Raw genomic sequence first — 25,087 nt, 5'->3', positions numbered from 1 at the left:
TTTAGGAGGGCTGCAGCATCGGGCCATCTGGGACATATCATTGCTCACCTGGCATGATCTAGGGCCATCCAGCAGCCATCAGGATGAGCAGATGGTTGATGAGATATTCTTCGACGACGCCTTTTAGCTTCACACCGTTGACCCGACCTTGATGCAGCACCTAGCCGAGTCATTTTGAACTGGCAGGGAGTAAGGTGTCGAACAGTATCAGCATCCATATGCTCCCACGCGTAAATACCTTAGCGTGGATGCCATAGATATCTCCTGCTTTTGGAGCGTTATACGGGGCGGGGGTTCAATCGGGTGCCCATTATGCGACACCATCGTTGTACGACTACGGTATGTTGCTGACCTCACCACGGCCTCCAATGACCCCTCCATCAGATCCACCATCTCACCTTCAGCCTCAGTTACATCAGTACACCTCAGTTACATCCCGACTTGCCTGCAGAGGCAACACCGCTTCTCCTATCGCTCAACCTCATCCATGTCATTCCGGAATCTAGTAGACACGGTCTTCCAATAGCCTTCCAGGGCATGAGTGGGTTAGGACGGAGCATCGTCCCATACCACTCCGGCCACAGGGACTCGTCCGATATTGGTGGAAACTCCATCTCGTACACCTTGAAGACTGCTTCTTGTCTGTAAACTGGATGAACATACGGGGCCCACTCGATGTTAGCGGCAGCACACCCGACAAGTGCATGACAACATGGGTAGTGGAGAGACTGAAAGAGTCCACAGTCACACGTACCCGCTGATAGCCAAACACGGAAGGAACCTTGCGATCAACCCTCGAATGACTCTTACTCCTCCACGACAAACACGAAAGCCCGCCTATCACAATGATTAATACGCATCTTCGAGATGCCTTCTTTGTTCTTCTCAATGGTTGCCCTCAGCCTCTGGAAGAAGCGGTTTCCAGCAGCCAGCTGTGACTGTGCCTCCCTGTCCTTTGTGATGAACAACTTCTGCAAATGTTCGTACATGATGCACACGATGGTAGAAATCGGCAAGTATCATGTACCCTTGAGAATTACATTGATGCACTCCGAAAGATTTGTTGTCACGTGACCAAACTGCCAACCACTGTCGTAGTGTTGCAGCCATATCTCATTATTGAAATGACCAGCCCAGTCTGACATCTTCAAAAACACTCCTCTCAAGGCATCAATGTACCACTCGTACCTAGTGTTGCTTGGACTGTAAGTGGCATTTATAAGGTATCTCTTGTCCTCGACTGACTTAAAACGAGTCATGAAGTTCGCGGCCATGTGTCTAATACAGTAAGCATAGAACGCCCGAAGAGGATGCCAACCACTATCATCGGCACTGAGTGCAGTCTTGATGGCCTGTGATCTGTCAGAGATAACCAGCAGAGAGCAGACCTTCTTGTGGGGTGACATGGCATCTCAGAGTAGTAAGGAAGAACGATCATGACTTGGTACTCTCAGACTCCACAATGGCAAAAGCAATAAGAAGGATATTGCTGTTGCCGTCTTGTACCACCGCAATAAGCAACACCCAACCGTATCTGCCATACAGATGCATGCCATCGATGGAAATACACGGCTTGCAATGCTTGAAAGCCTCGACACAAGATGGAAAAGCCCAAAATACTTTATCGAACATGCTACAGTCGCAGACCAGAAGGTGTTCATCGTAGTATGGTACGACCCGTAGCTCACAAATAGTTCCCAGAAAATAACTCTACAGTGCCTGAAGTAGTTTCAACACCTTGTTGTATGACTCATCCCAATCCCCGTAGATCTAAGCAATAGCCTTCTCCTTCGTCGTCCACACTTTTCTGCAGGAGGGTTTGAAGTGATAGCTCTGTCAGACCACACTTTGCAGGACAGGGATGCTGACGGAGGGGTTAGACTGTATCAGCAAGATGACCTTGCAGATGAGACTGCTATCCAACTGTCGATGGTCTTAGGACATGGTGGGTGCTAAAAAAGTGTGTGCTCCACCAATCCTCCAGACCTCCCTGACAAGATAAAACAACCATGGTTCAAGACTACTTAATATATGGCAACCATAAATGAGTAAGTACACCTCAATTAAACTTGAACTCACCAGTATCCGAAGTTCTGTCTAAGGGAAACACGGAGACACCATGGACAGCCATTTGCAGCTAGACGACATTGCACATGGTAATTTAATCGGTCCAATTCGATCACCCGGTACTCAGCACCTGCGAATACTGTAGTTCTTCACACCCTGCATCACTACATCTTGACATTTGAATCTTTGGTCGACCCGAAAGTCTACCTCACTGTCTAGGTTGTAATCCTCTTTCCCCGTGTTGGAAAACGGAGTTCTCTCATGCATGGCGTCCAAATCCAATGTATGATAGTGATTTGGTACATCTGATAGCGCCGAAATTAGGTGGGGGGAGGCAAAACATAGCGCACCGCTGTCTCGGCAGGCATCTCCGGTACGAACTCCTCCTCATCACCCTCTTCAGAAGAATCACTATCGGCACTATCGGCAATATACTCTTTGTCGGAGTTTTCCTCACCCACCTCTATGTCCTCCACTGGAATGGCGACATGAATGGGTGGTGGTGCGAGAGGTCAGTCGTCCTGTACATAGGTCGAGTGTACACAAACCACTACCACCAACATCTCCAACCTCAGTGGAAAGCTCCATCACTTGTTCTGCCATGATTCTCCCATGAATGTCGAATACGAGTCGCACATGCTCGTCCCTTAGAAGACGAATGTCTAAACCAGAAACTCTATTACCCAACGGTGCGAGCAACCTATACCCCACCCTTCCAACCTCTCTCGTTTCTGTGCCACCAAGGTTGCTCAATATCAAACTCTTCCACTCGGACAACAAACTCCAATGCTGAGTGCGCAACAGTATCGGATTCTCACACTCAAATATCACCCCATTGTCGCCATTTCTCATACGACAATTGGGGTAAACACACACAACTATGTACACACTATGACTGGCCATTGTTGTCTTTTTTGGTGAGAAAAATGGGACAGAAGAAGATATAAAATGTATGGAAAATACCAAGGGTTACACATCTTTTTATAACTACTGAAAAATTGTCTAACTATATCTCGTTTACATTATGAACGAGATAATTTTTAAATTTTATACGTATCTCGTTTACACTATAAACGAGATATACACATATCACGTCCACGTGTCTTATCTCATTTACACTGTAAACAAGATACGTATAAAATTATTTCGTTCACAGTATAAATGAAATAAGAGAGACTGACGAATTTCGGTAATTTTTAAAATTATTTAATTTAATAATTATTACATTTATTTAATTTATTAAAATAAAAAATCCGCCGAGTCAAAGAATGTAATATCACAACGTAATGTTCAATTTATTACATTTATTTATGTTTATTTTATTTTTACTTAGTTTTGTTTATTAAAACTTAAAATTGTAGATCCAACCTGAACACCAAACCATCAACGCCACATTCATAGTATCCTTTTCCGATCACAATGCCAACTCAGATATTTCAATCATAATCCGTGGCATCAGCGTCAAAAACCTTAGGATCTCATCACACCAAAAGATCTCGTACTCAATCCATGACTACATTAACATTTTTAACTTTATTTAATAATTTCTTCAATCTTAATTACATTAAAGCCAGTGATGGAAAATTTTATGGAAACCAGAAAACTAAATTACATGAGATACATATATATATAGGCTAAAACCAAGATTCATTACCAGAGCTACAAAAAGCGGGATTTTAAAACAACTGACACAAAATACTTGTCGAACCATCTCCATAGGTGAGCAGATCAGCAGATTTTACATTTGCTCTGCATAATGGGCAAGTCCTTTCTCGCTCAAGCCTGAAAAGCAAGATATAAATATGATTATGAAATGTATGAACAAATTAGAATAATTCAAAAGCATCCAAATCATACTTACACAACATAAAGAAAACATTTGACGAAAAATATCAGTGGTGAGAATAATTATCCATGTGGAAGCACACTTTATTTTCTAAAAGCCTATAGTTTATTTAACTTAATAATAATTGATCTCTCGATAAGTCAACTCTGAACTCACCATTCGGACACACATTCCTCACAGAACAAGTGTTTACAGTGCAACAAGAGCGGAGCTCGCATCTTCTCCTGGCATATAGCACACATGTCACCAGCAGACTTTACCTGCAATTAGATACTTATATTTAGAATCACTCAGAAAAGATTGCCAAGGGATAGATATATGCAAGTACCACCGAGTAAAGAAACAGTGATTGTCACAGATCAAGATTAAATCAGAAACTGGAGGGATTGAATGTGTACCTGTTCCTTTGTAGCATAAACCCCATATTGGACTTTCCTTCCCGATAATAGTCTTAAGGCAGAAAAGAAGTTTTGGATCTAATCAATAAAGATGGTTGAAGGAATGGAGCCATTTAGTTTCAGTGTTATACACATAAATCTTTAAAACACGGCACTAGGAACAACATTTTAAAGGATGAAAACATACCTTCTCAACTAAAGTCGTTAGTTTGAATGTTAGATACAACCCTGTGGTCAGTGATGAAAAGAGACTTCCATAATCATGGTTCAAGAAAAACCGATACCAAACTGGTGTTGGCAGCAAGGCACGATACAACAGCAACACGTACTCAACCGCAGTTAAGATTTGACCCTTGAAATAACATCAACACTTTCAGATTGGTGGAGGAGGATTTTATAATTGACAAATAAAATGCTTAATGGAAAAATAAGGAAGTCGCCAATAACCTGCCGACGGAAGCTGGGGCCTCTGCGACATTTGTAGAAAATTAGCACCAAAAGCTTGAAAGCCATTGCTGCTTGCCGCACCAATGTATCTGAAAGTAAATTCATATATTGTTACTATGTCTGCGAACCAAATTTTACTTAATTTTTTCTGATACCCACAACATTAGAACAATATGAAATGAAAGGAAAGCATGGAAGACAAAGGCAACCAATTTTGGTAGATTGAGTTTCTTCTCTCCGGCTCACAAAATAATAATAATAATAATAAATTAATAATAGAACACATAAAGAAGTTTGATTGTTCCCTGAAAGATACGCAGATCTTGTATCAAAACTTAATAACAATACATTTAATATTGCAATCAATTCATTTAGAATCCATCTAGGTTTTTCTGCCGAGGTTGCATGAAACCCAAAAATTCTCAAAGAAACATAATTGATGTTAATTCCATAGTTGGCAGGAGCGTGAATATCAATTCTACTTTATTTAGTGTAAATAAAACCAACCATCTAGAACAGCAAATATGTAATAACTGAATACGCAGAATAACTTACCATTGATCAAAACGGTGAATATTGCATGCCAGAAAAGCGGTGTTTCTTTTGGAGGAAGCATTGCAATTGGGTATAAAAGATCATCATTTTGAAACCAGTAAACGGCTATCACGTGGAGCATGAAGGCAACTGAGATACCAACAAGAACAGAGACTTTCCGATCTCCCTGAAAAATAGAACATGGATTGAGATTCACCAAAAGCTATTTAACTGGAGGGAAGGGAATTTTCAGGTAGATACAAATTTGAGAATGGAATTAAAAAGAAATGCAAAAATCTAGGTAGAGCACCTTTAGAGCTGTCTGTTCCTTAACCACCTCATTTGATTTAAGCAGCACAGCTGATACATAAATTGTGAGAAAGAAACCTGCATGCTCTCAGCAACAAATATCATAAGATAGGTGTAAAAACTCAAAAGTACAAATATGGAGGAAACAGAAGCTATATATTAGAAACATTTTGTCAATGTGTCTACACTATGAAAAAAAAAACGAAGTAAAAAAGGCACTGATATGAAGATATCAAGCAGGAAGCATTTCCTTATTCACCAAGCGAATTTTACATAAGATCTAAGGATCATTCTAGAAACACAAGGCATAAGCATCATCTCTTAGTTACCTCTACAAATTCATCTTTACTTTTATAATGATTATGGAAGTTCCAATTTTGTTACAAAGGAGAGGTGCTGATAATCAATGACCCAACCCTACATGATCCTCATAGATCATTCCACAAAATGTTTGAATTAACACAGCCAACACTGGCATTTTTCTCGTTGAATTAACAGATAACATTTGACAAGCTACCAATATTAAAAATTTGAGCACTCTACCATGCTATTAGTTCATATTCATAAGCCTGTCAAAAAGTCCTGAAAACACATATCCTTGCATACAAACATACCAGAGCGTGTAGCACATACTATTTCTCTAATTCGCACGCAATGAAACTTGGGTTCAGCTAAGCCATATGATCGAAATCCAATCATATAATATGATACTAACACTTGATAAACAATACAATCAATCACTTGAAAACCAAATAATACCTTGCAAATGCTGGCGAATGAACACCACCAACAGCAAGAGGGAGAAAGGGATAAGCTGTTCCAGCCACTTAACAGCCTGCTGAACATTCCTATTACCACTACCAAGAAGCTCATACACCTCAGACGCAGGTGTCTCGTACACAGGCGGGTCCTGAATCAGCCGGTGCCGAGTCTCAGGGTCGGTAATGTTCGGCGGCGGCCACGGCCGTCCGTTGACCATAATACACTCATGATGGCCCGATCGAGACACACGACTCAGCTGCGAAGAAGAGGAAACCGAACCAATCACATCATTGTTGTCTTGGTCCCCAGTACCAATTATGCGAATTTGAACTTCACCAGTCCCACTGCAGGCACCACCAGAACCAGAACCAGAACCAGATTGAAGCTGAGACCTAGGGCGCAAATGAGTTGTTGAAGGTCCATCTCCAGGTGCAGGTGCAGGTGCAGGTGCAGGAGAAGAAACATCGGGGTTTGAGCACATGATGCCAGAATATTCGAGAACAAGAGAAAGAGGAGTGCGGAATCTTAAGGGGATGTTGATGCTACTACGCCAAGTCACATCACTGGTATCTATATCGTTATTATTTACAGAAGAAGAAGAAGAAGAAGAAGAAGAAGAAGAAGAAGAAGAAGAAGAAGAAGAAGAAGAAGAAGAAGAAGAAGAAGAAGGAAAATCCATCTTGTTCCCCTTCCCGAAGAAAACCCCTAATTCTATGAACCTAATCTCTAGTTGATGGGTTCTTCTTCATCTCCTTCTTCTTGTGAAATTTAGAAGAGAGATTTTACAAATACAAGAAAATCATTATTCTGACTTGGAGAAGAAGTTGCAGGGTTTATTACGAAAGATGAAGAGATCAAATTTGAAAAAAAAAAAACCAGCGTCGCATGTGAATGCATTAATAGGACAGGAGACTTAGACATCGCCTAAGCGAATTTACAGAATGAGAAAAGGATAAAAAGAGTAATAATAAAAATAATTCATGTCAGGAATTCAGGATGGATTTTAGGGAATGAAGGTGTGAAGAAAGGAGCAGGAGCTGAAAGAAGAAGACCAAGGGAAGAAAGACAGACGAAAAGTCAAAGTCAGGAAACTCAAACCTTCGATCTCATTTTTATTTTTTTAACTTTTCATTGTTTTTTGGAGGTAACTAAGCTTGGCGCGGGTGAGGAGGGAAATGAAAAAAAAAATGTGTGTGTGGAGAAGGGGTTGAGGGAACGCGCTTTTTGTTTTCGGAGAACATCGAGTTCCAACTTCCAACCTCCAACTTCCAACAGCGCATGAACTGGGAACACCAAATATCGCCCCCGGATATTTTACAGAAAAAGAAGAAAATCGTAAAGAAATTATTTTAGAAATAACAATTTACAGATCGATTTTTAATTTTTGGCAAACATCGAAATCAGCTCTTGTCACTTGTCAGTTGTCAGGGGAACTTCCCGGCAAATCTCCTGAGGCTGGCCGCCTGGCTGATTTACAACGCAAAATGTTGGAGAGAAAAGTATGTTTTTTTTTTTCAAATTACGGTAAAAAAAATCAACAATTGTGTTTATACAAATTACAAAGTTAATAATTAATAATTTTTAACTATTAATTTTATATAAATATAATTATATATAAATTTTTATTTCAAATTATATATTAGCACATGACTAAAGTACCTTTTATTCAAAGGATTTTTAAATAATATTTTATTTATCAAAATATATCATTTTTAATATTTTTACAAAAATTTATTATATGATACTATAAACGAAATACGTATATTTTTGTTTTGTATACACTATAAACGAGATACGTGAAGTTATGATATTTATAGTGTAATGAGATAGTTATGACAAAATTTCAATAGTTATAAAAGGGTGTGCAACCATTTGATTTCTCCACAAACATTTTACTTCTTCTTTTCTTCCGTTTTTTCTTACAAAAAATAAGCCAAACTATCTAATAATAATAGATATGTGGTTCTAAGTGTGTATCCAAATTGTCATATAAAAAACAGTGACACTGGAATGATTATTTGAGTGCGATAATCCCATTCAGTTGCGCACCTGGTGAGTAAATTCCTTGTCTGAGCTGAAGAGTCTGATATTGAGTAGCGTTGGTGGTAAGGTGGGGTATAGATTGCTAGCACTGATAGAAAATGGAGTCTTTCGATTTTGGCTATTTTGACTCCATAGCGATGAACATGTACGCCCAATGTTTGACATCTATGGGAAAATCATGGCGGAACAAGTAAAGGAGCTTTCTGTGGAAGTCGGTGATGTTGGTGGCGGTAGATCTGGCCACTCGGATTTTGTGCAGGATGACCCACCTCTCGCACTACCTCCGATACACGTTGCTAGTCCAGTGGAAGACATGGACGTGGATGATGAGGACTCCGACGAGGAGTATGTTGTGGATAGCAACGATAGTGCTTCTTCTGAAGATGATGACGATGAGGAGTTTATACCAAAGACGCTGGTCGAGGCATCAGTTGAATATCTTCTACCTGCCCCACACCTAAATTCCTGCATTATCAGCTGTACCCAGTCACTATCATACATTGAATTTGGATGTGATCTACAAGAAAATCCCATTTTCCAACACGGATGAAGATGACTACAACTTAGATGGTGATGTTTGAGTTTCGGATTGGCCACAGATTCAAAAGCAGAGATGTTGTAATGCAGGGTGTAAAGAATTACAACATTCGCAAAAGTGTTAAGTACCGAGTTATGGAGTCAGACCAACTAAAGTACCATGTGTATTACCAGTAATGTGCAGCAGGATGCCTTTGGAGTCTTCTCGGATATTGGGGAGTTCAGGTTTAACTGTGGTGTATTTTTGCATTTATGATTATTATATTTGGTGTAAAGGCCAACCATGTATGTGTTATTTCGTTAGGGACATACGTAGGGTTGGAGGAGCGCATACGTGTTTGGAACCTATCATGTCTCAAGACCATCGACAGTTGGACAACAGTCTCATATGCAGTCATCCTGCCATTGATGCAGTCCAGCCCCTCTGTCAGCATTCTTGTTCTACAAGGTGCAGTTAGGCAAAGCAATCACTTCATACCCTCGTAAAGAAAGGTCTAGATGCCAAAGCAAAAGGCAATTGCGTGGATATATGGTGATTGGGAGGAGTTATACAATAAGGTGTTGAAGTTGCTACAAGCACTATAGAGTTGTTGTCCCATATCAATATGTGAGTTAAGGGTCGTCCCGTACTATGATGTGCACCTTATGGTGCGTGACTGTAGCATCTTTGATAAGGTGTTCTGGGCCTTCCCTGCCTGCATGGAGGCTTTCAAGCATTGCAAGTCATTCGTCTTTGTCGACAACACGTATTTATACAGCAAATATGATGGTGTTTTGCTTATTGCAGTGGCACAAGACAATAACAACAATATACTTCCTATTGCATTTGCAATTGTTGAGTCTGAGACCACAAAGTCTTGGTCTTTCTTCCTCACCAATTTGAGACAACATGTGACCCCCACAAGAAAGCCTGTTGATTATTTTTGACAAATCTCAGGATATCAAGGCTGCATTGAGAGCCGACGATAGTAGTTGGCAGCAACTTAGAGCGTTCCATACTTATTGTGTCAGGCACATGGCGGCGAACTTTATGTCGTGTTTCAAGTCTGCAGAGAGCAAGCAATATCTCATAAATGCTTCAAGTGGTACATGGATGCCTTGAGAGGTTTGTCGCGAGTGATGACAAACTGGGCTGGTAGGTTCAACAAAGAGATTTGGCTACAACATTGCAATCGCGGTCGCCGGTTTAGGCACATGACAATCAACCTATCCGAGTGCATGAATATAGTACTCAATGGTACGCGTTATTTACCAATTTCAGCCATCGTGTGATGCACCTACGAGAGGATGCAACAATTGTTTGTCAGGAAGGGGATGAAGGCACAGGCACAACGGGGGGAGAGGGGGAAATCAATTTTCCCAATGGCTAATAGTTGTTATTAAGAAGAACAAAGAGGGAATCTTGAAGATGCGCGTTATTCACTGCGATAGAGGGGCTTCAGTGTTTGTGGTTGAGGTCTTGAGGAGTTAGAGCCTTTCGACGGTTGGTCACAAAGTTCGTTTCAGGTTTGGTTGACGGCTGGCACATGTGACTGTGGCCTTTTCCACTCACTCCATTTCACGTGTCGTCATGAACTTGCCGCTTGTGCTGATGCAAGTGTCGAATGGGGACCTTACATGCATCTGGTTTACATGTAGGAGACTCCAGTTTAAGGTGTATGAGGTAAATTTCCCATCGATACTAAACGAGAAGCTTTGGCCGGAGTGGTATGGGACACGAGTCTATCCAAATCCAAACATGCGCAGAAAGGCTACTGGCAGACCTGTTTTCACCAGGTTTTGTAATGAGATGGATGAGGGTGGGTGCCAAGAGAAGAAGTGTGGTCTATGCAGGCAAACTGGTCATACCCGGAGAGGTTGTCCAAACCAGCCTATAGACGAGGCTTAGCTTAGTGTCATAAATTTCTTTGTTTGTATTTGCAATTGTTGTTTGTGTAGTTCCTTTGGTTGTTTAACTTTGTTCTTTGTTTACTTTGGTGGGTATGAAACTAAATGTTAGGCGATGTGTGTTTATTTTGATTATTTTATACCCCGATGGTGTTTTCTATTCCTATGTCGATTAAATTGTACTTGAATTCTAAAATTTGAAATACAACAATGTAATACATTTACATATAATATCCATATCAAGACCAAAAAATCTGGCTCACAAATTAAACAACATAGATATCACAAGTTTACATCAACGATGCATACAAACATAAATAATGTTACCAAAATACAATTTTAACAACATATGGCATAACATAGAGTAACAGTATAACAACATCATCAGTGCTAATCACCCGGATAATGCAGGTGATGTTCGGTGCCACATCGCAGAAGCTATGCCTGTCGGTGAGGTCTACTAGGACGTGTCTCCAGAGGAGACTGTGGATGGAAAAAGGGATCATGTGACTCGGGTGGTGGCTGCGGAGGTAGGGGATAATGAGGGACAAAGTAACTGTCTGAGTAAGGCACTAGTACATATAGATGAGGCTAATGCTGAGGCTGAGTAGGGGGAGGACACGGAGGTGGCGGCATTGGCTGCGATGCTGTCATCAATAGGCTATAGTCCACCAATGGTGGGGTAGCATACTGGGCACTAGGTTGGAGGTGTGTGCCGTATAAGATGCTAGACCCCGGTGAAGTGTACAGAACCTAAAGTGTGGTAGACATAGGAGCAGAAGAATGTTGATGAACATGCCCAATGCTCTGCTCCCTGCTCGTGTGGAACTGGTCGTCGAGACGTTGCATCATGTGCTGATCGGTAGTCCGAATCTGGAATGCCTCCTCGAACTGGATCTCTTCGACCATCGATGCCTCGGGATGACTGTTAGATGCCCCGAGGTCATGCCATCCAGGCAAGGCAGTATCCCAAGTATCCCGACCTGCCTGTGAATGTGAACCTGATGGTGGAGGTGGTGGTGGAGGTAAAGGAGGTGGTGGTAGGGGTGGTAGAAGCGGTAAGTCATCCTGGTCACCTGGCAAATCACCATGCTCATCCTGTCGGTGATACTCAGCCTCCTCCTCGGACTCCACATCCAAGTGCTCCCCGCAAGTCCTGGCCTTGTCCCTCCATGGTCCTCCGCGATCTCTGGCACCTCTATCTCTCCTGGTAGGCCTTTGGGTGTCTGCTTGAACCTCCTTGGCACGACGATGACGATTAGGCACATCTCAAAGAAGGTGTAGGACGTCCCTCGGCTGGCTGGTAGTTGGCTAGACGTCACCAGGTAAGTTAAACAGCCTAGGGTCATCAAGCACATGCTGTCTTGACATGTGTCTAATGTGGCAAGCCTACCGGTACCAATCTCAATACTCCTAACTAGGCCGATAGTCTGTGAATGGCTGAATGGAAATTCGATGTCCCTCCTCAAACCTAACCCTCCAACCATTATACCATTCTCAAAGCCAGGTAGGCCACCATACATCCTCCCCCGACTTATGGTGGACATGAACCTGTTGATGTTGACCAGGGCCGCTGGCACTGGCTGCTCACCACCAAACTGGCACTTTATCCGGTCAACATGGTGAAACTCAACGATGTTGAATAGATGAGGAAAATAACTAGGCATGGCAAAAATTCTCGACGGGGCGGGTACCCGCGAGGATTTACCCGTCGGGAAGCAGGTATGGGGGTAATTTCTACCCGCGGGGATGGGGCCCCGTATAATAAACGTGGCGGGGGCGAGGGTAGAGGTCCCCGTCCCGTGGGGACCCCTTAAATCCCCGTTTGTGAAAAAAGACAAAAATGCCATGATATATATATATATATATATATATATATATATATATATATATATATATATATATATATATATATATATTATAATATGTGAACCATCAGCCATTTGAACATAACCTAACGTCCTAACTCTAATCATCACATTCCCCTACTTCAGAGAGATAGAGAGCGAGAACTGAATTGAGACTTTCCACTCCTCCTCAAACCCTCAGCCCTCCTGGCTCCTTCCCGTTAACCGCCGACCACCGACCGTCGCCTGCCGCCTTCTACCTTCTGGTCCCTCAGCACCGCCTCCGACCCCAGACCCCTTGAGTGGCTTGGTCGCCCACTGAAGGTGTTGAGGTAGTCGAGCTCACCGTCGCAGGCTCCGACAATGTCGTCTTCTTCTCCTGGTCGCAGCAGACTCGGCAACGTCATCGTCTTCTCCTGGTCGCGACAAACTTGTCGCGGGTCGTCATCTTCTCCTCTTTGCATCGTCAGTCTTCGCTGGTCTTCCTTCTCCTTTTCTCTGTCAGGTTCAGGTAAATCAGCCCTGGTCTTCACTGGTCTTCCATCCCCTTTTCTGAATTTAGATTTCCAAAGTAGGGTAAGGAATTTCTGTGTTCTGAATTAATGAGATTCCAATTAATCTGAATTTTTGTGTTTTGAATTTCTGGATTTCTGAGTTTTGAATTTGTGAATTTCTGATTAGGTTAATGAATTTCTAAATTTCTGATTAGCTTAGGTTAATGAATTTCCAACTATGAATTTCTGGTTGTGTAATTTATATTTCTGAGTTAGGTTGATATGAATTTGATTTCTGATTCTGATTAATATTTCTGAGTTAATATTCAAGATCTGAGCAGATTAAACCCTGGAGGTAAAAGAAGCATAATAGTGTGTGTAAATTTGATTATTTTGACATTGGAATTGTATGTTTATGTCTGTAAAGTTATTGCAAAATTGCTAGGTGTAGTTTGTGAAGTTGTCCCTCTATGTTTTTTCATTGTTTCCTAGTTTGATTAATAATTTATCTGATCTCATGCATAACACTATGATCATCACACTAATATTGTAATCAAATCTCATTTTCCTGTGTGTTCTATTTACCTCTGTTCATAATCACCCCCTAAACCACATCAATTCATCTGTCAATGTTGTACTAACTAGGTTTCTTGCCAATGTGTGGTTGCTAACATAGGTTTATCATAATAGTTTAATTGTTATTTACTGATAATGTATTGGTATTTAATTGTGTATATAAGACTCTTAAGTTAGTGAATAATTGAGTCAAACAATTCTGCTGATATAAAAATATCTGAGTTTTTTATATATTCTAATATTGTATTAAAAAGAAATCCTTATCATAAACTTTAGCTGCAAATACATGGTAATATGATATGCTACGAGTTTCATTTCAAGTAGAGGAATTTTTTCTTCAGTTGGCCCATACTATAGTGGAAGTAAGATTTACCTCAAACTTTTGATGATGAAAATGACATGACTCCATGATTGTGATTTATGAGGTGATTTATATTTCTAAGTTGGATTAATGTGATTTTGATTCATGATTTATATTTCATGATTTATAGAATGTCTTCTTCGGATGTATTGAGTAATACTCTTGAGAAGAGTACTCCATCGGAATAACCTATAGGCACTAATATTCAAACTACACAAGCGGCTCCTCAATCTCAACCTCAAGAACCCCTAACGGATACCGCAACTACTATTGAAGGAACGACAAACTCTACAAGTGGTTTTTGAAAAGAGGAAGTTAACCTTCGAAGTGTGGAATCACTTCAAGATTGTGGAAATCAAGGGAAATTAAAGGCTGAATGCAATTATTGCAAATCGAAGCTACTTGGTAACCCAAAACAAGGCACTTCGCACTTAAGTGATCACTTCAAAAGCTGCAAGCTCCGCACCACTAGAGATATAAGACAATGTATGATGAAGACAACTCCAACAACTAGTGGGGAAACAGTTGTGGTTGGTGCACATACCTTCGACCAAGAAAATGCAAGGAAAGAGTTATCAGTTATGGTTTGTCTTCATGAGTATCTGCTATCTATTGTGGACCACATTGGGTTTCGATGATTTTGCAATGCTTTGTAACCTCTCTTCAAGGTGATTACTCGCAACACTTTAAAGAGTGACATCTTGAAACTCTACAATGATGAGATATTGAAGACAATGAATGTCCTTGAGCGTAATAAAGTCGAGCTGCAATTACAACTGATATGTGGACAGCAAGCAACCAAAACAAAGGTTATATAGCTATCACGGCTCATTACATTGATGATTCTTGGAAATTACATAGCCGTCTTGTGAGGTAATAATATTATCCTTATAGGTTCTTCCGAATGTTTATATAACTACAAAGCTGTCTTGTTTATATAATTGCGATATGTTCTTGTGTACAATTGCAAAGCTGTCTTATTTATAGTTGTACTAAATTATCATTACAGGTTTATATATGTGCTGGCTCCCCACATGGCTGAGGTACTTTCAGAGGTTCTTATGGATTCTTTGATGGATTAGAATCTTGATAAGAAGGTATCCACTTTGAATGTTCATAATTGTAGTACTAATGATGTTATGATTGAGAATATTTTGACTAAAATGTCACATAGAAACTTTATCTTGGGTGGTAAATTATTTCACATGCGATGTTATGCGCATATATTAAATTTGATTGTCAAGGATGGGTTACAACTTATTTCACATGCTATTGAAAGGGTGAGGGATAGTGTTCATTATTGGACTGCAACACCTAAAAGAGAAGAAAAATTTAAGGTAACATGTGCACAACTTAAAATACCCTACACAAAAAATCTTTGTCTTGATTGTAAAACTAGGTGGAATTCAACATTTTTTATTCTTGAAGTTGCAATTATATATAGAGATGTATTTGAAAGATTGTCATTACGTGAGAGTCAATATAAATCTTTGTCTAGTGAAAAGGATTGGGATATGGCAGATGAGATTTTTCAAAGATTGAGTGTATTTTTTTATGTGATTGAATTATTTTCTGGAACAACGTATCCTACATCAAATCTTTATTTTCCTAAGGTTTGTGTGATTAAGTTACCTTTGATGGAGTGGAAAAATTGTGAAAATGAGATAATTGAAATGATGGCTACTAGTATGATAACTAAGTTTGAAAAGTATTGGGGTGTGATTAATACAGTTATGGCTATTGGGACTCTTTTGGATCCTAGGTACAAGATGTATTTATTGAATTTCTTTTTTCGTAAAATTTATGGCGAGACGGAGGCATGTGTTGTAATTGTTCAAGTGAAAAGGGTAGTGCAAGATTTAGTTTTAAAATATGCAACAAAGGGAAGAGAGAGACCAAGCTGCTCAATTAGATATGCCGCCACCACCACAATTCCTTCAAGTTCAAAGGGAGGAAGTTCAGTCATGAAGATTGGCAAGCTGATTTTGCTACACATGTAAGTGAGGAATCCGCATTTATTGATACAAAGAGTCACTACAAAAAAAGGCCTATGGTCATGGTAAAAAATCGTGACCATAGCTAGTGAAAAGGGTGACCATAGATCTATGGTCACGGTTTTGGACCTATGGTCACGATTTTTTTACCGTAGCCTGTTCCGCCGTGGTCATAGGTCTATAGTCACAGTTTTTTTACCTATGGTCACGGTTACAATTTTTAAATTCTGACACTTTAGGCCATGGTTTTTAACTGTGACTATAGGGCAATCTATGGTTACGCATAAAAACCGTGAGCATAGCCATATCTATGGTCACGGTTTTGGCTGTGACCATAGCCTCTATGGTCACCCTTCCTTAAAACCGTGACCACAGCGTCTATGGTCACCCCTCCTCAAAACCGTGACCATAGCCGTATCTATGCTCACGATTTTGGCCGTGACCATAGAGCCTATGGTCACCCCTCCTTAAAACCGTGACCATAGCCTTTATGGTCACCCCTCCCAAAACTGTGACCATAACCTTGTCTATGGTCACGGTTTTGGCCGTGACCATAGCCTCTATAGTCACCCCTCCTAAAAAATGTGCCATAGCCATATCTATGGTCACGGTTTTGGCCGTGACCATATAGCCTCTATGGTCAACTCCTCCTGAAAACTGTGACCATAGCCTTATCTATGGTCACAATTTTGGTCCTGACCATATCTTCACTTCAAAACCGTGACCATAGCCTTATCTATGGTCACGGTTTTGGCCGTGACCATAGGTTATCTATGGTCACCCTATTTTAAAATGGTGACCATATCCTATTCTGTTTTATGAGCTTTAATTTTTTTTAAAGCATAATCACATCCCAAAATGATGATAATCGCATAATAAATATAAGAATGAGAAATGTAAATCATAAAATTTTCATTATAAACTAGATATGTTTAATTTTTAGTATAAACAACACAAATCAAAATAGAGTATAATTTATCCAATTACATGTAATACCAAGTAAAGTCTCTTTTCAAAATGTACAGAACACATAAAAAAATTACATTTAGATAACTAAAGTGTAAGACCCATCCCATGTTATATTTGTATGGAACATATTTTCTTCACATCATGTCTTCCTGCTAGCAAAAGAAATAAACATGTTAAAACAGAGTAAAAATACTTTTGATAATGCAGTACATATGCAACAAAGTTTAATAAGTCAATTAACTTTAAAATTTCAACCACTAAACAACAAGGAGTATTTGCTAGGGTTTTAATGAGCCACATAAAAAGAAAATCTTAGCCAAAACTTATACATACATGTCCCTCTTTATGTAAATAACAAAGTCCAATTGATACATACAAAGGTATACAGATAATAATATAATAGGACCAATATTAAAATAAAAAAATAAAACTAATTAAAACATGTAATAATAAAAGTTTGTCTATTTAGTTCTACTTTTAAGCCCCTGATCTTGATACATTTATGGACACCTGAGTACATACTAATATAAAATTTGAGCCTTGTTGGCAAGCTAAACTATCAATCCATAGCTAGCTTGCAGAGGCTGATAATTGGCCTATTAATCTATTTATACTAGATATTACATTGTCTCTATCTTTAACGGCTTTTTCCTTCTATATATTATATTCCTTCTATGCATGCTATAATATCGGTTAACTTTAAAGTCTAAAGTTTTAAAATAACAACATATATTATATATTATAGACACAAGTAATATTGTATAAATACTTGAGGATGTCTCTTTATTATTTGGATTTTGATCCAAACATCACATAACAACACTTTGAAGACGACTTCTGCTTTCACTAATGCCTAAACTAATTTTAATTTATGATCTGCACATACATGGCTTACAAGTACGCACTAAGATTTGTACATTAAAACTAATAGTAGCTATTTGCAAGAAATATTATTAACTAGTTATGTAATAATTTTTCCTATATTAAAAATGTTATCAGCAACTTTACTTCATAATTTTCAGTAGAAAATCATAATTAGATGTTTATAAACAGTAAATGTTTCTCAATAACAAACATGGAACTTGAACCAATAGAAGGCAGGTGCATTGCAGAGGGATTAGAAAACAAGTGACTCGATTTTAATATGCTGTCCAAAATATGTACCAATTTCTGTTACATCAGAATATTAGACAATGCTAATTATCTACTCATAATACTTGCAGGAGTGTTTTAATGCAGGATGCCAGTGTTAGCAAAGGAGTTAAAGAAGCTATCACTTGAGATAAGCCACAACACAACTATACATTTCAACTTTCACAAGGAGTATTTCTGAAATGCAGAATGATATTTAAACAACTTTTATTCATTTTTCTGTAATTATCAATTAAATGATTCAAAAGGGAAATTGAGAAATGTTTAGTTCATAGAAAATTATTCTCGTGTTACTTTATAATTTTCAATTTCAATCAAGTTTAATAACAATAAAAACACAACTAGATAAATTAATATCAACCTAGTTAAGCAATAAAGCTACTGGGTCCATCAAAAACAATAATGACAATACGAACAGTTCTCGCATTTGCAGCAGCAGCCATAATCCTCAAAGACAACCAGAAATCTACAAAAAATTAAAATTGTGCTAGAGGCCAAAACTCACAGTGTCTAAAAAAAGAGCACAAACAATTGAAAAAACTAAACTAATTAAATTGAAAAGAAAAGAAAAGCAAGAAAACAAACTTACTTGGAATACTCAATGGAATGAGTAACTGGGTGAGTAATGACACAAAGAGCTTTGAGGGCTCCTGAAAAAACAAAAAAAGACAAAACAAAAGGAAAAAAATGAAAAAAAAAACACAAAACAAAAAAATTCAATCCGAAACAAAAGGACCATCCACAATCTCACCTATCCATAACAAGTTAACAACAGATAACTACTATCTACTAACAAATGAACCTTCAAGAATAATGAAACCGTGAATCCATGCATGAATTCGAACAAAAGAAAACCACACAGTTATTATTAACATAAAAAATTCTGAAACAATTGAAAAACCATGAAAAGAGCTTAACCTTTTTTTCCAAGTAGATGAACGCGATTGAGGTAAGGGATGCTACAGTGAGGGGTTGAGAGAGGGAGAGGCAACGATGAGTGAGGGTTTGGGAGAGTGGGGGTTGAGAGAGTGCCAGATCACAGAGTGAGGCTACAATTACAGCGGAACGGAGAAGGAGAGAGACAGAGCAAGCGAGGAGTGATGAAGAGTGAGAGAAAAAAGGTTGCATCCGATAGTGAGGGTTTAGAGAGGGAGAGACAGCAAAAAGTGGAACTTACGAGGGAAAGGGGAAATTTGGGGTGGGGGATGGGGGATTTTAGGGGGGTTGGGACGACGTTGTTCTGGACTTTTGGGGTTAGGGATTTAAAAAAAAATTAAAATGTGATTTTCGAAAAGGGGCGGTGGGAAAACGACGCCATTTTGGACAGGGTACTCTATGGTCACCCTTTTTAAAAAAACAGTGACCGTAGATCCTTTTAGGTCATTCTTTCCAAAAATCGTGACCATAGACTCTTTTAGGCCACCCTTTAAAATCGTGACCAAAGACCCCTTTAAGTCACCCCCAAAACCGTGACCATAGACCCTTTTAAGTCACCCTTTTCTGAAAAACCGTGACTATAGAACCTTTTTTGTCACTGTAAAAAATCGTGACCATGGACCCCTTTAGGTCACCTCCCAAAATGTGACCATAGACCCTTTTAGGCCACCCCTCAAAACCGTGACCATAGACCCTTTTTTGTCACTGTAAAAAATCGTGACCATAGACCCCTTTAGGTCACCCCCCAAAATGTGAACATACACCTTTTAGGCCACCCCCTAAAACCGTGACCATAGACCACTTTAGGCCACCCCCAAAACCGTGACTATAGACCTTTTTAGGTCACTTTTTTTTTTGAAAAACCGCGACCACAGACCCTTTTTGGTCACTATAAAAAACCGTGACCATAGACCCTTTTAGGTCACCCCCAAAACCGTGACCATAGACCTTTTAGGTCACCCCCAAAACCGTGACCAAGGCCACCCCCAAAACCGTGATCATAGACCACTTTCGGCCACCTCCCAAAACCGTGATCATGACCCTTTTAGGTCACCTTTTTTTGAAAAACCGTGACCATAGATCCTTTTTGGTCACTGTAAAAAATCGTGATCATAGACCCCTTTAGATCACCCCCCAAAACCGTGACCATAGACCCTTTTAGGCCACCATTTTTTTAAAAACCGTGACCATAGGTACTATATGGTCACCCTTTTTCTAAAAACCGTGACTATAGCTTTTTTTGTCACGGTAAAAAATCGTGACCATAGACCTAAAATGTTCTAGTGAGTGAGTTGGATTATTATCTTGAAGAAACATCGATACCACAAACTGAACATGATTTTGATATCTTAAATTGATGGAAGTTAAATGGAGCGAAGTTTCCTACTTTACAAGCTATTGCTAGGGATTTTTTTGGTGATTCCTATCTCCACCGTTGCCTCTAAATCTTTATTTAATATGGGTGGTTGATTTGTTACGCCACATCGTAGTAGGTTGCGTCTGGACACATTAGAGGCTCTAATGTGTAATCAAGATTGGCTTTGGAATGAACTTGGCACCACAACTAACATAGGATTTGAGTGCTACACAATTCATAACATTGAAGGAGATGTTGACGTAAGTAAACTATTAAATTACATATTACACACTATGTTTTTATATTATTGACTTATTGAGTTATTATATGATTTTAACTTTAAATGATTTTCTTGTCGCTGTAGGATTCAAATAAGTCAGAATCTACCATTACTACCATTACGGGATGAAAGGAAGATTGAGATGGTAGAATTATATTTTTATGATGTCATGAACTTTATTTGGTTGTTTATGAATATGGTTGGTTATTTATGTAATATTTGATTGTTTATGGATATGTTTAGATGTTTATGTTTGTTGTTATTTCTATTTAAGTCTTTAAAGACTATGGATATTATGTTTGTAATGACAATTAAGGATTATCTTTGATTTTCTCTAATTTTTTTCATTTTTTTTAAATTTTTATTAATTTTTACAAAATCCGCGGAGACCTAGGTCCCTGGCGGATGCGGGGTCCCCGTTACCCGTCATGGGGACGGGGCGGGGATGGGGATCAGGGGCGGAGGGCATGTCCCCGCCCCTATGGGGACCCGTTGCCATCCCTAAAAATAATAGACATCCATGTTTTCCACTCTGCATCATCCTTCAGCCATAACAGGCAGAGTGCAAGGTCGTTGTACGACATCCACAGGAACTACATCAAATGTTGTAAAATAATCATCATTAATACGTACTAAAACAGCATAAGTAATTCATGAAACTGTAACTGAATAAAAGAATCTCACTTACCTCATCTAACTGTAACTGATCCAAGTCCCGACGCTATCGGAGGACTCTCTGCTCGTGCTAGTCCCTACTCTGTTGTGCCATACCTATCAACATGTGGATATTTGCAAGAATAACAATGATTCAATTTATCAAACATCATATTGAATTACATAAACAAAGAATCAGAAAACCATAAGTAACAATTACCTCGCAGCCGTGGCATACATATAAACCCGTCACTCAGGTGGACACCACTGGAGAATCTCTGGTATATCCAAGGGACTAGTAGCGGAGTGCATCCAGTAATGTTTGTGGTGCCTCGATGTGCTGCACTGCATAGGAAATAGTACGTCCATGCAAGCACCGCTGAATCCTAAGACAGAGTATGGCACCTGTAAAAAGTCCTCAAGCAAAGGCAGCCACTAGAAATATACCTGATTATTTGACTTGTCACTCATCAAGTAATTCCGAATCATTAGAAGTATATAGCACCTTATGTACTGTCGGAGGGTGTCTAGATCATGGGTATCGAGCATCTGCCGAAGTCACTCCCGAAGCCATGTCAACTTGAGGGAGAAAGACTCCTTCCTATGCACACATTGCTGCTGAACTACAAGAGGCCTAGCACCAAGTAGCTGCTCCACCAACTCCCAGACCTCGGTCCCATACCATATGTGTGAAAATCTCGGAAACACCCACCTACTGGCTGTTCATGCATGCATAACCCAAGGTGGCACGCGATGTCCTACAGGGTGATAGTGCACTCACTTCATGGCAGGTAAAAAGTGTAGGTCTCAAGATGCCATCACTCCACGAATGTCGTGATCATCAGAGAGTTGTCAAACATAAAATCCCTGAGTGGCACTGTGTCGCCGAAGTCAGCCTCCCTCAAACAGGGGACAATGGCACCCGGTGATGAAAGTGTGTGACTCACTCTCCTCGAGAAAAGCAGCCGAGACCTGTAATAAAAAAACTGGATAAGAAATCTATAAAGCTCTAGTTCTATCAAAGTTAACAAAATTAATAAATATAGAAACTTAACATAATAATTTAACTAATAAATAAATTAATTTGACAAATAACTAGAAATATTTATTTAATAAATTAATTTAAATAAAAATATTTAATTAAAAAATTAATAACTAAATTAGTAAACATCTACTTAATCAATTAACTTAGATGAAAATAGTTACTTAAATAATTATTAACTAGATTAATAAACATCAAATAAATATATTAATTTAAATAATCACAATTACTGAAGTAATTAATAACTAAAGTAATAAAAATATTTTTAATAAATTAACTTAAATAAAAATATGTACTTAAATAATTAGTCACTAAATTAATAAACATCGAGTTACTATATTAATTTAAATAAAGACACTAACTTATATAATTAATAACTAAATTCATAAACATATACTTAATAACTTAGTTTAAATAAAAACAAAATTAAATTAACATTTACCTAACAAATTAATTTCACTAAAACCTAAAATCATATCCTACCAGTTAACTCTTATTAATAATACATTTATCCACCTAACATATATTATATACTAGTTCTATGAAAGTGTCCTAAATGTGGCTTCACATACTTGCTCTAACATAAACATAAAAAAATAAGACTGACTTCGAAGTTGACTGCCCCAGCGATGTGCCATGTCGCATTCAGTCAGTTGATGTCTGGATTACGTGCATCTGCACGTGCCATAATGGCCGAGTAATTCGATAATATGATTAAAAAGGGGTAGAAGTTGGATAAAATTTGAGAAAATGGGGCAAATGTCTATCCAAAAGACACTGTAATCGAAAAATATATAAGCCGCATCTTCTTTTATCTCGTTTACATTGTAAACGAAATAAGATTACATGTATCTCGTTTCCGTTACGCACAACGTATACAAATGTGATATGGTCACGTCATTTCCACTCTTATCTCGTTTACAATGTAAACAAGATACGTGTAATCTTAGAATAAATGACCATCTGTACCTATGAGAGATGAAAACGCTGACATTTGTACCCATGAAAGCTCGAAACTAATCTTGTACCCATGATAGATGCTGTCCGTCTGACAAAAATACCCTGACTTGGATCTGAGCTTAGTTTGTGGGTTTTCAAACCTACGTGGCACTCCCACCCCTCCCCTAAAGCTCCCAGCAGCATCAGACAAGCCAAAATTTTTAAACAGTAGCATGAATCAAAACAGCAAAATTTTCAAACAGCAGCATGAATAAAAATAAACCTAAATCCACTATCCAGCTCAGATTATCTAACAACCTAAGCAACTAACATGCATTTCTAGGTTGGAATTGTGACGGTGCTAGGCTGGTTCGCGATGGTGAGACGGGATGACAGAGAAGGAAGAAGAAAGGGGAAAGGGGCTCATCGTCGGTGTCACTATGGCTCGTGACGGCGCGACGGTTCGGCCAGTGAGAGAGAGGGAGGAGAAGGTGGCCGGTTCGTTGGTGTGGCTGAGGAAGACAGAGGACACGCAAAGGGGAGAAAAGGGAAGAGGGTTGCGATAGCTTGTAGATGCCGACAGTGATGGTTGGCGGAGCTAGGGTTCGGACAGGGGAGTGGTGACGGGTTGGAACACCGTAAGGACGCTGCCGAGAAGGTTGGGTGTCGCGGCTATTTGGTGGCAGACGAGAGGAGACCCAGGAATGGAGAAGGTGGCCGCTGTCGCTCTGGACTTTGGTGGAGAGGAGGAGCTGGCGCTGTGATTTCTGGGCTCAGCGGAGGTGAGAAAAGGAGAAGAAGAAGAGAAAGAGACGCGGCGGTGTGGGTTGTTGCCGGAGGTTGTGGTGAAGGGAAGTGGCTGTGGCGGTGCTGAGGTGATGGTGATGGAGGTTATGGTGGCTGGGAAGAGACAGTGATGGATGGGGATGATGGTGAAGAAGATGAAGATGATGATGGTGAATGGTTGGCTGGAGGTTGTGGTGAAGGGAGGTAGCTGTGGCGGTACTGAGGTGATGATGATGGAGGTTATGGCGGCTGGGAAGATATAGTGATGGATGGGGATGATGGTGAAGAAGATGAAGATGATGATGGTGAATGGTTGGCTCAGATATGGCTTTTGGGGAGGGAGGGGTTGGGAGTACCACGTAGGTTCGGAAACCCACGAACCAAGCTCAGATCCAAGCCAAGGCACTTTTGTCAGACGGACAGCATCTATCATGGGTACAAGATTAGTTTCGAGCTTTCATGGGTACAAATGTCAGCGTTTTCATTTCTCATGGGTACAAATGGTCATTTATTCTGTAATCTTATTTCATTTATACTATAAACGAGATAAGACATACAATAAATTTTCATAAAAATACTAAAAATTGTATAATAAATAAAATATTTATTTTATTTATTTTAAAAAAATTGTTAGTCACAAGGATTCTAAAAATTAATAAAAATTAATCATTTGTTCGATCTATAAAAAAATTAATTAAATTGATCTAATTATTTATTAAAAAATATATTTTATATTAAAAATATTATTTTTATTATATTTAATTTAATTTATTAAAATTTTTTAATTTTCAATTATACTAATTTAATAACCGATAAAATTTTTGGATTTTCGACCCACACTTGCATATTGATAGTCATGCAAAGAGAGTT

The 25,087-nt window shown here is 39.2% G+C and overlaps 1 protein-coding gene and 1 long non-coding RNA gene across 4 annotated transcripts; both read right to left on the bottom strand.

The window, feature by feature from the left end:
* Positions 1-3,577: 3,577 nt before the first annotated feature.
* Positions 3,578-7,905, bottom strand: LOC112715751 (uncharacterized). The gene is made up of 8 exons (XM_025767569.3): positions 6,361-7,905; positions 5,603-5,679; positions 5,314-5,479; positions 4,759-4,847; positions 4,499-4,663; positions 4,312-4,389; positions 4,070-4,173; positions 3,578-3,849 (listed from the first exon to the last, which is right to left on the bottom strand). Exons 1-8 carry the CDS (start codon positions 7,040-7,042, stop codon positions 3,744-3,746), a joined length of 1,467 nt encoding a protein of 488 aa, XP_025623354.1. The 5' UTR covers positions 7,043-7,905; the 3' UTR covers positions 3,578-3,743.
* A 9,092-nt stretch (positions 7,906-16,997) lies between these two features.
* On the bottom strand, positions 16,998-19,544 carry LOC112715750 (uncharacterized). 3 transcript variants are annotated; one of them, XR_011866671.1, is made up of 4 exons: positions 19,142-19,514; positions 18,813-18,873; positions 18,585-18,689; positions 16,998-17,223 (listed from the first exon to the last, which is right to left on the bottom strand). It is a non-coding gene; the product is annotated as an uncharacterized lncRNA (long non-coding RNA). The 3 variants fall into 3 exon arrangements; XR_011866672.1 differs by having other exon boundaries at positions 16,998-17,220; XR_011866673.1 differs by lacking the exon at positions 18,585-18,689 and having other exon boundaries at positions 16,998-17,220; positions 19,142-19,544.
* Between the last annotated feature and the right edge of the window lie 5,543 nt (positions 19,545-25,087).

The sequence above is a fragment of the Arachis hypogaea genome, chromosome 10 (assembly GCF_003086295.3).
Source record: "Arachis hypogaea cultivar Tifrunner chromosome 10, arahy.Tifrunner.gnm2.J5K5, whole genome shotgun sequence".
NCBI classification, from domain to species: domain Eukaryota; kingdom Viridiplantae; phylum Streptophyta; class Magnoliopsida; order Fabales; family Fabaceae; genus Arachis; species Arachis hypogaea.
Note: the sequence above shows the minus strand (reverse complement) of the source record. Positions and strands in the feature narration are given on the sequence as shown.

Excerpts from the sequence above, each read along its gene's own strand:
- LOC112715751 (XM_025767569.3), bottom strand. The coding sequence starts at position 7,042 with ATGGATTTTCCTTCTTCTTCTTCTTCTTCTTCTTCTTCTTCTTCTTCT. Across the intron at positions 4,664-4,758 it reads GCCCCAGCTTCCGTCGGCAG|GGTCAAATCTTAACTGCGGT; the intron begins GTTATTGGCGAC and ends TGTTATTTCAAG. Across the intron at positions 4,174-4,311 it reads TTTATGCTACAAAGGAACAG|GTAAAGTCTGCTGGTGACAT; the intron begins GTACACATTCAA and ends ATCTAATTGCAG.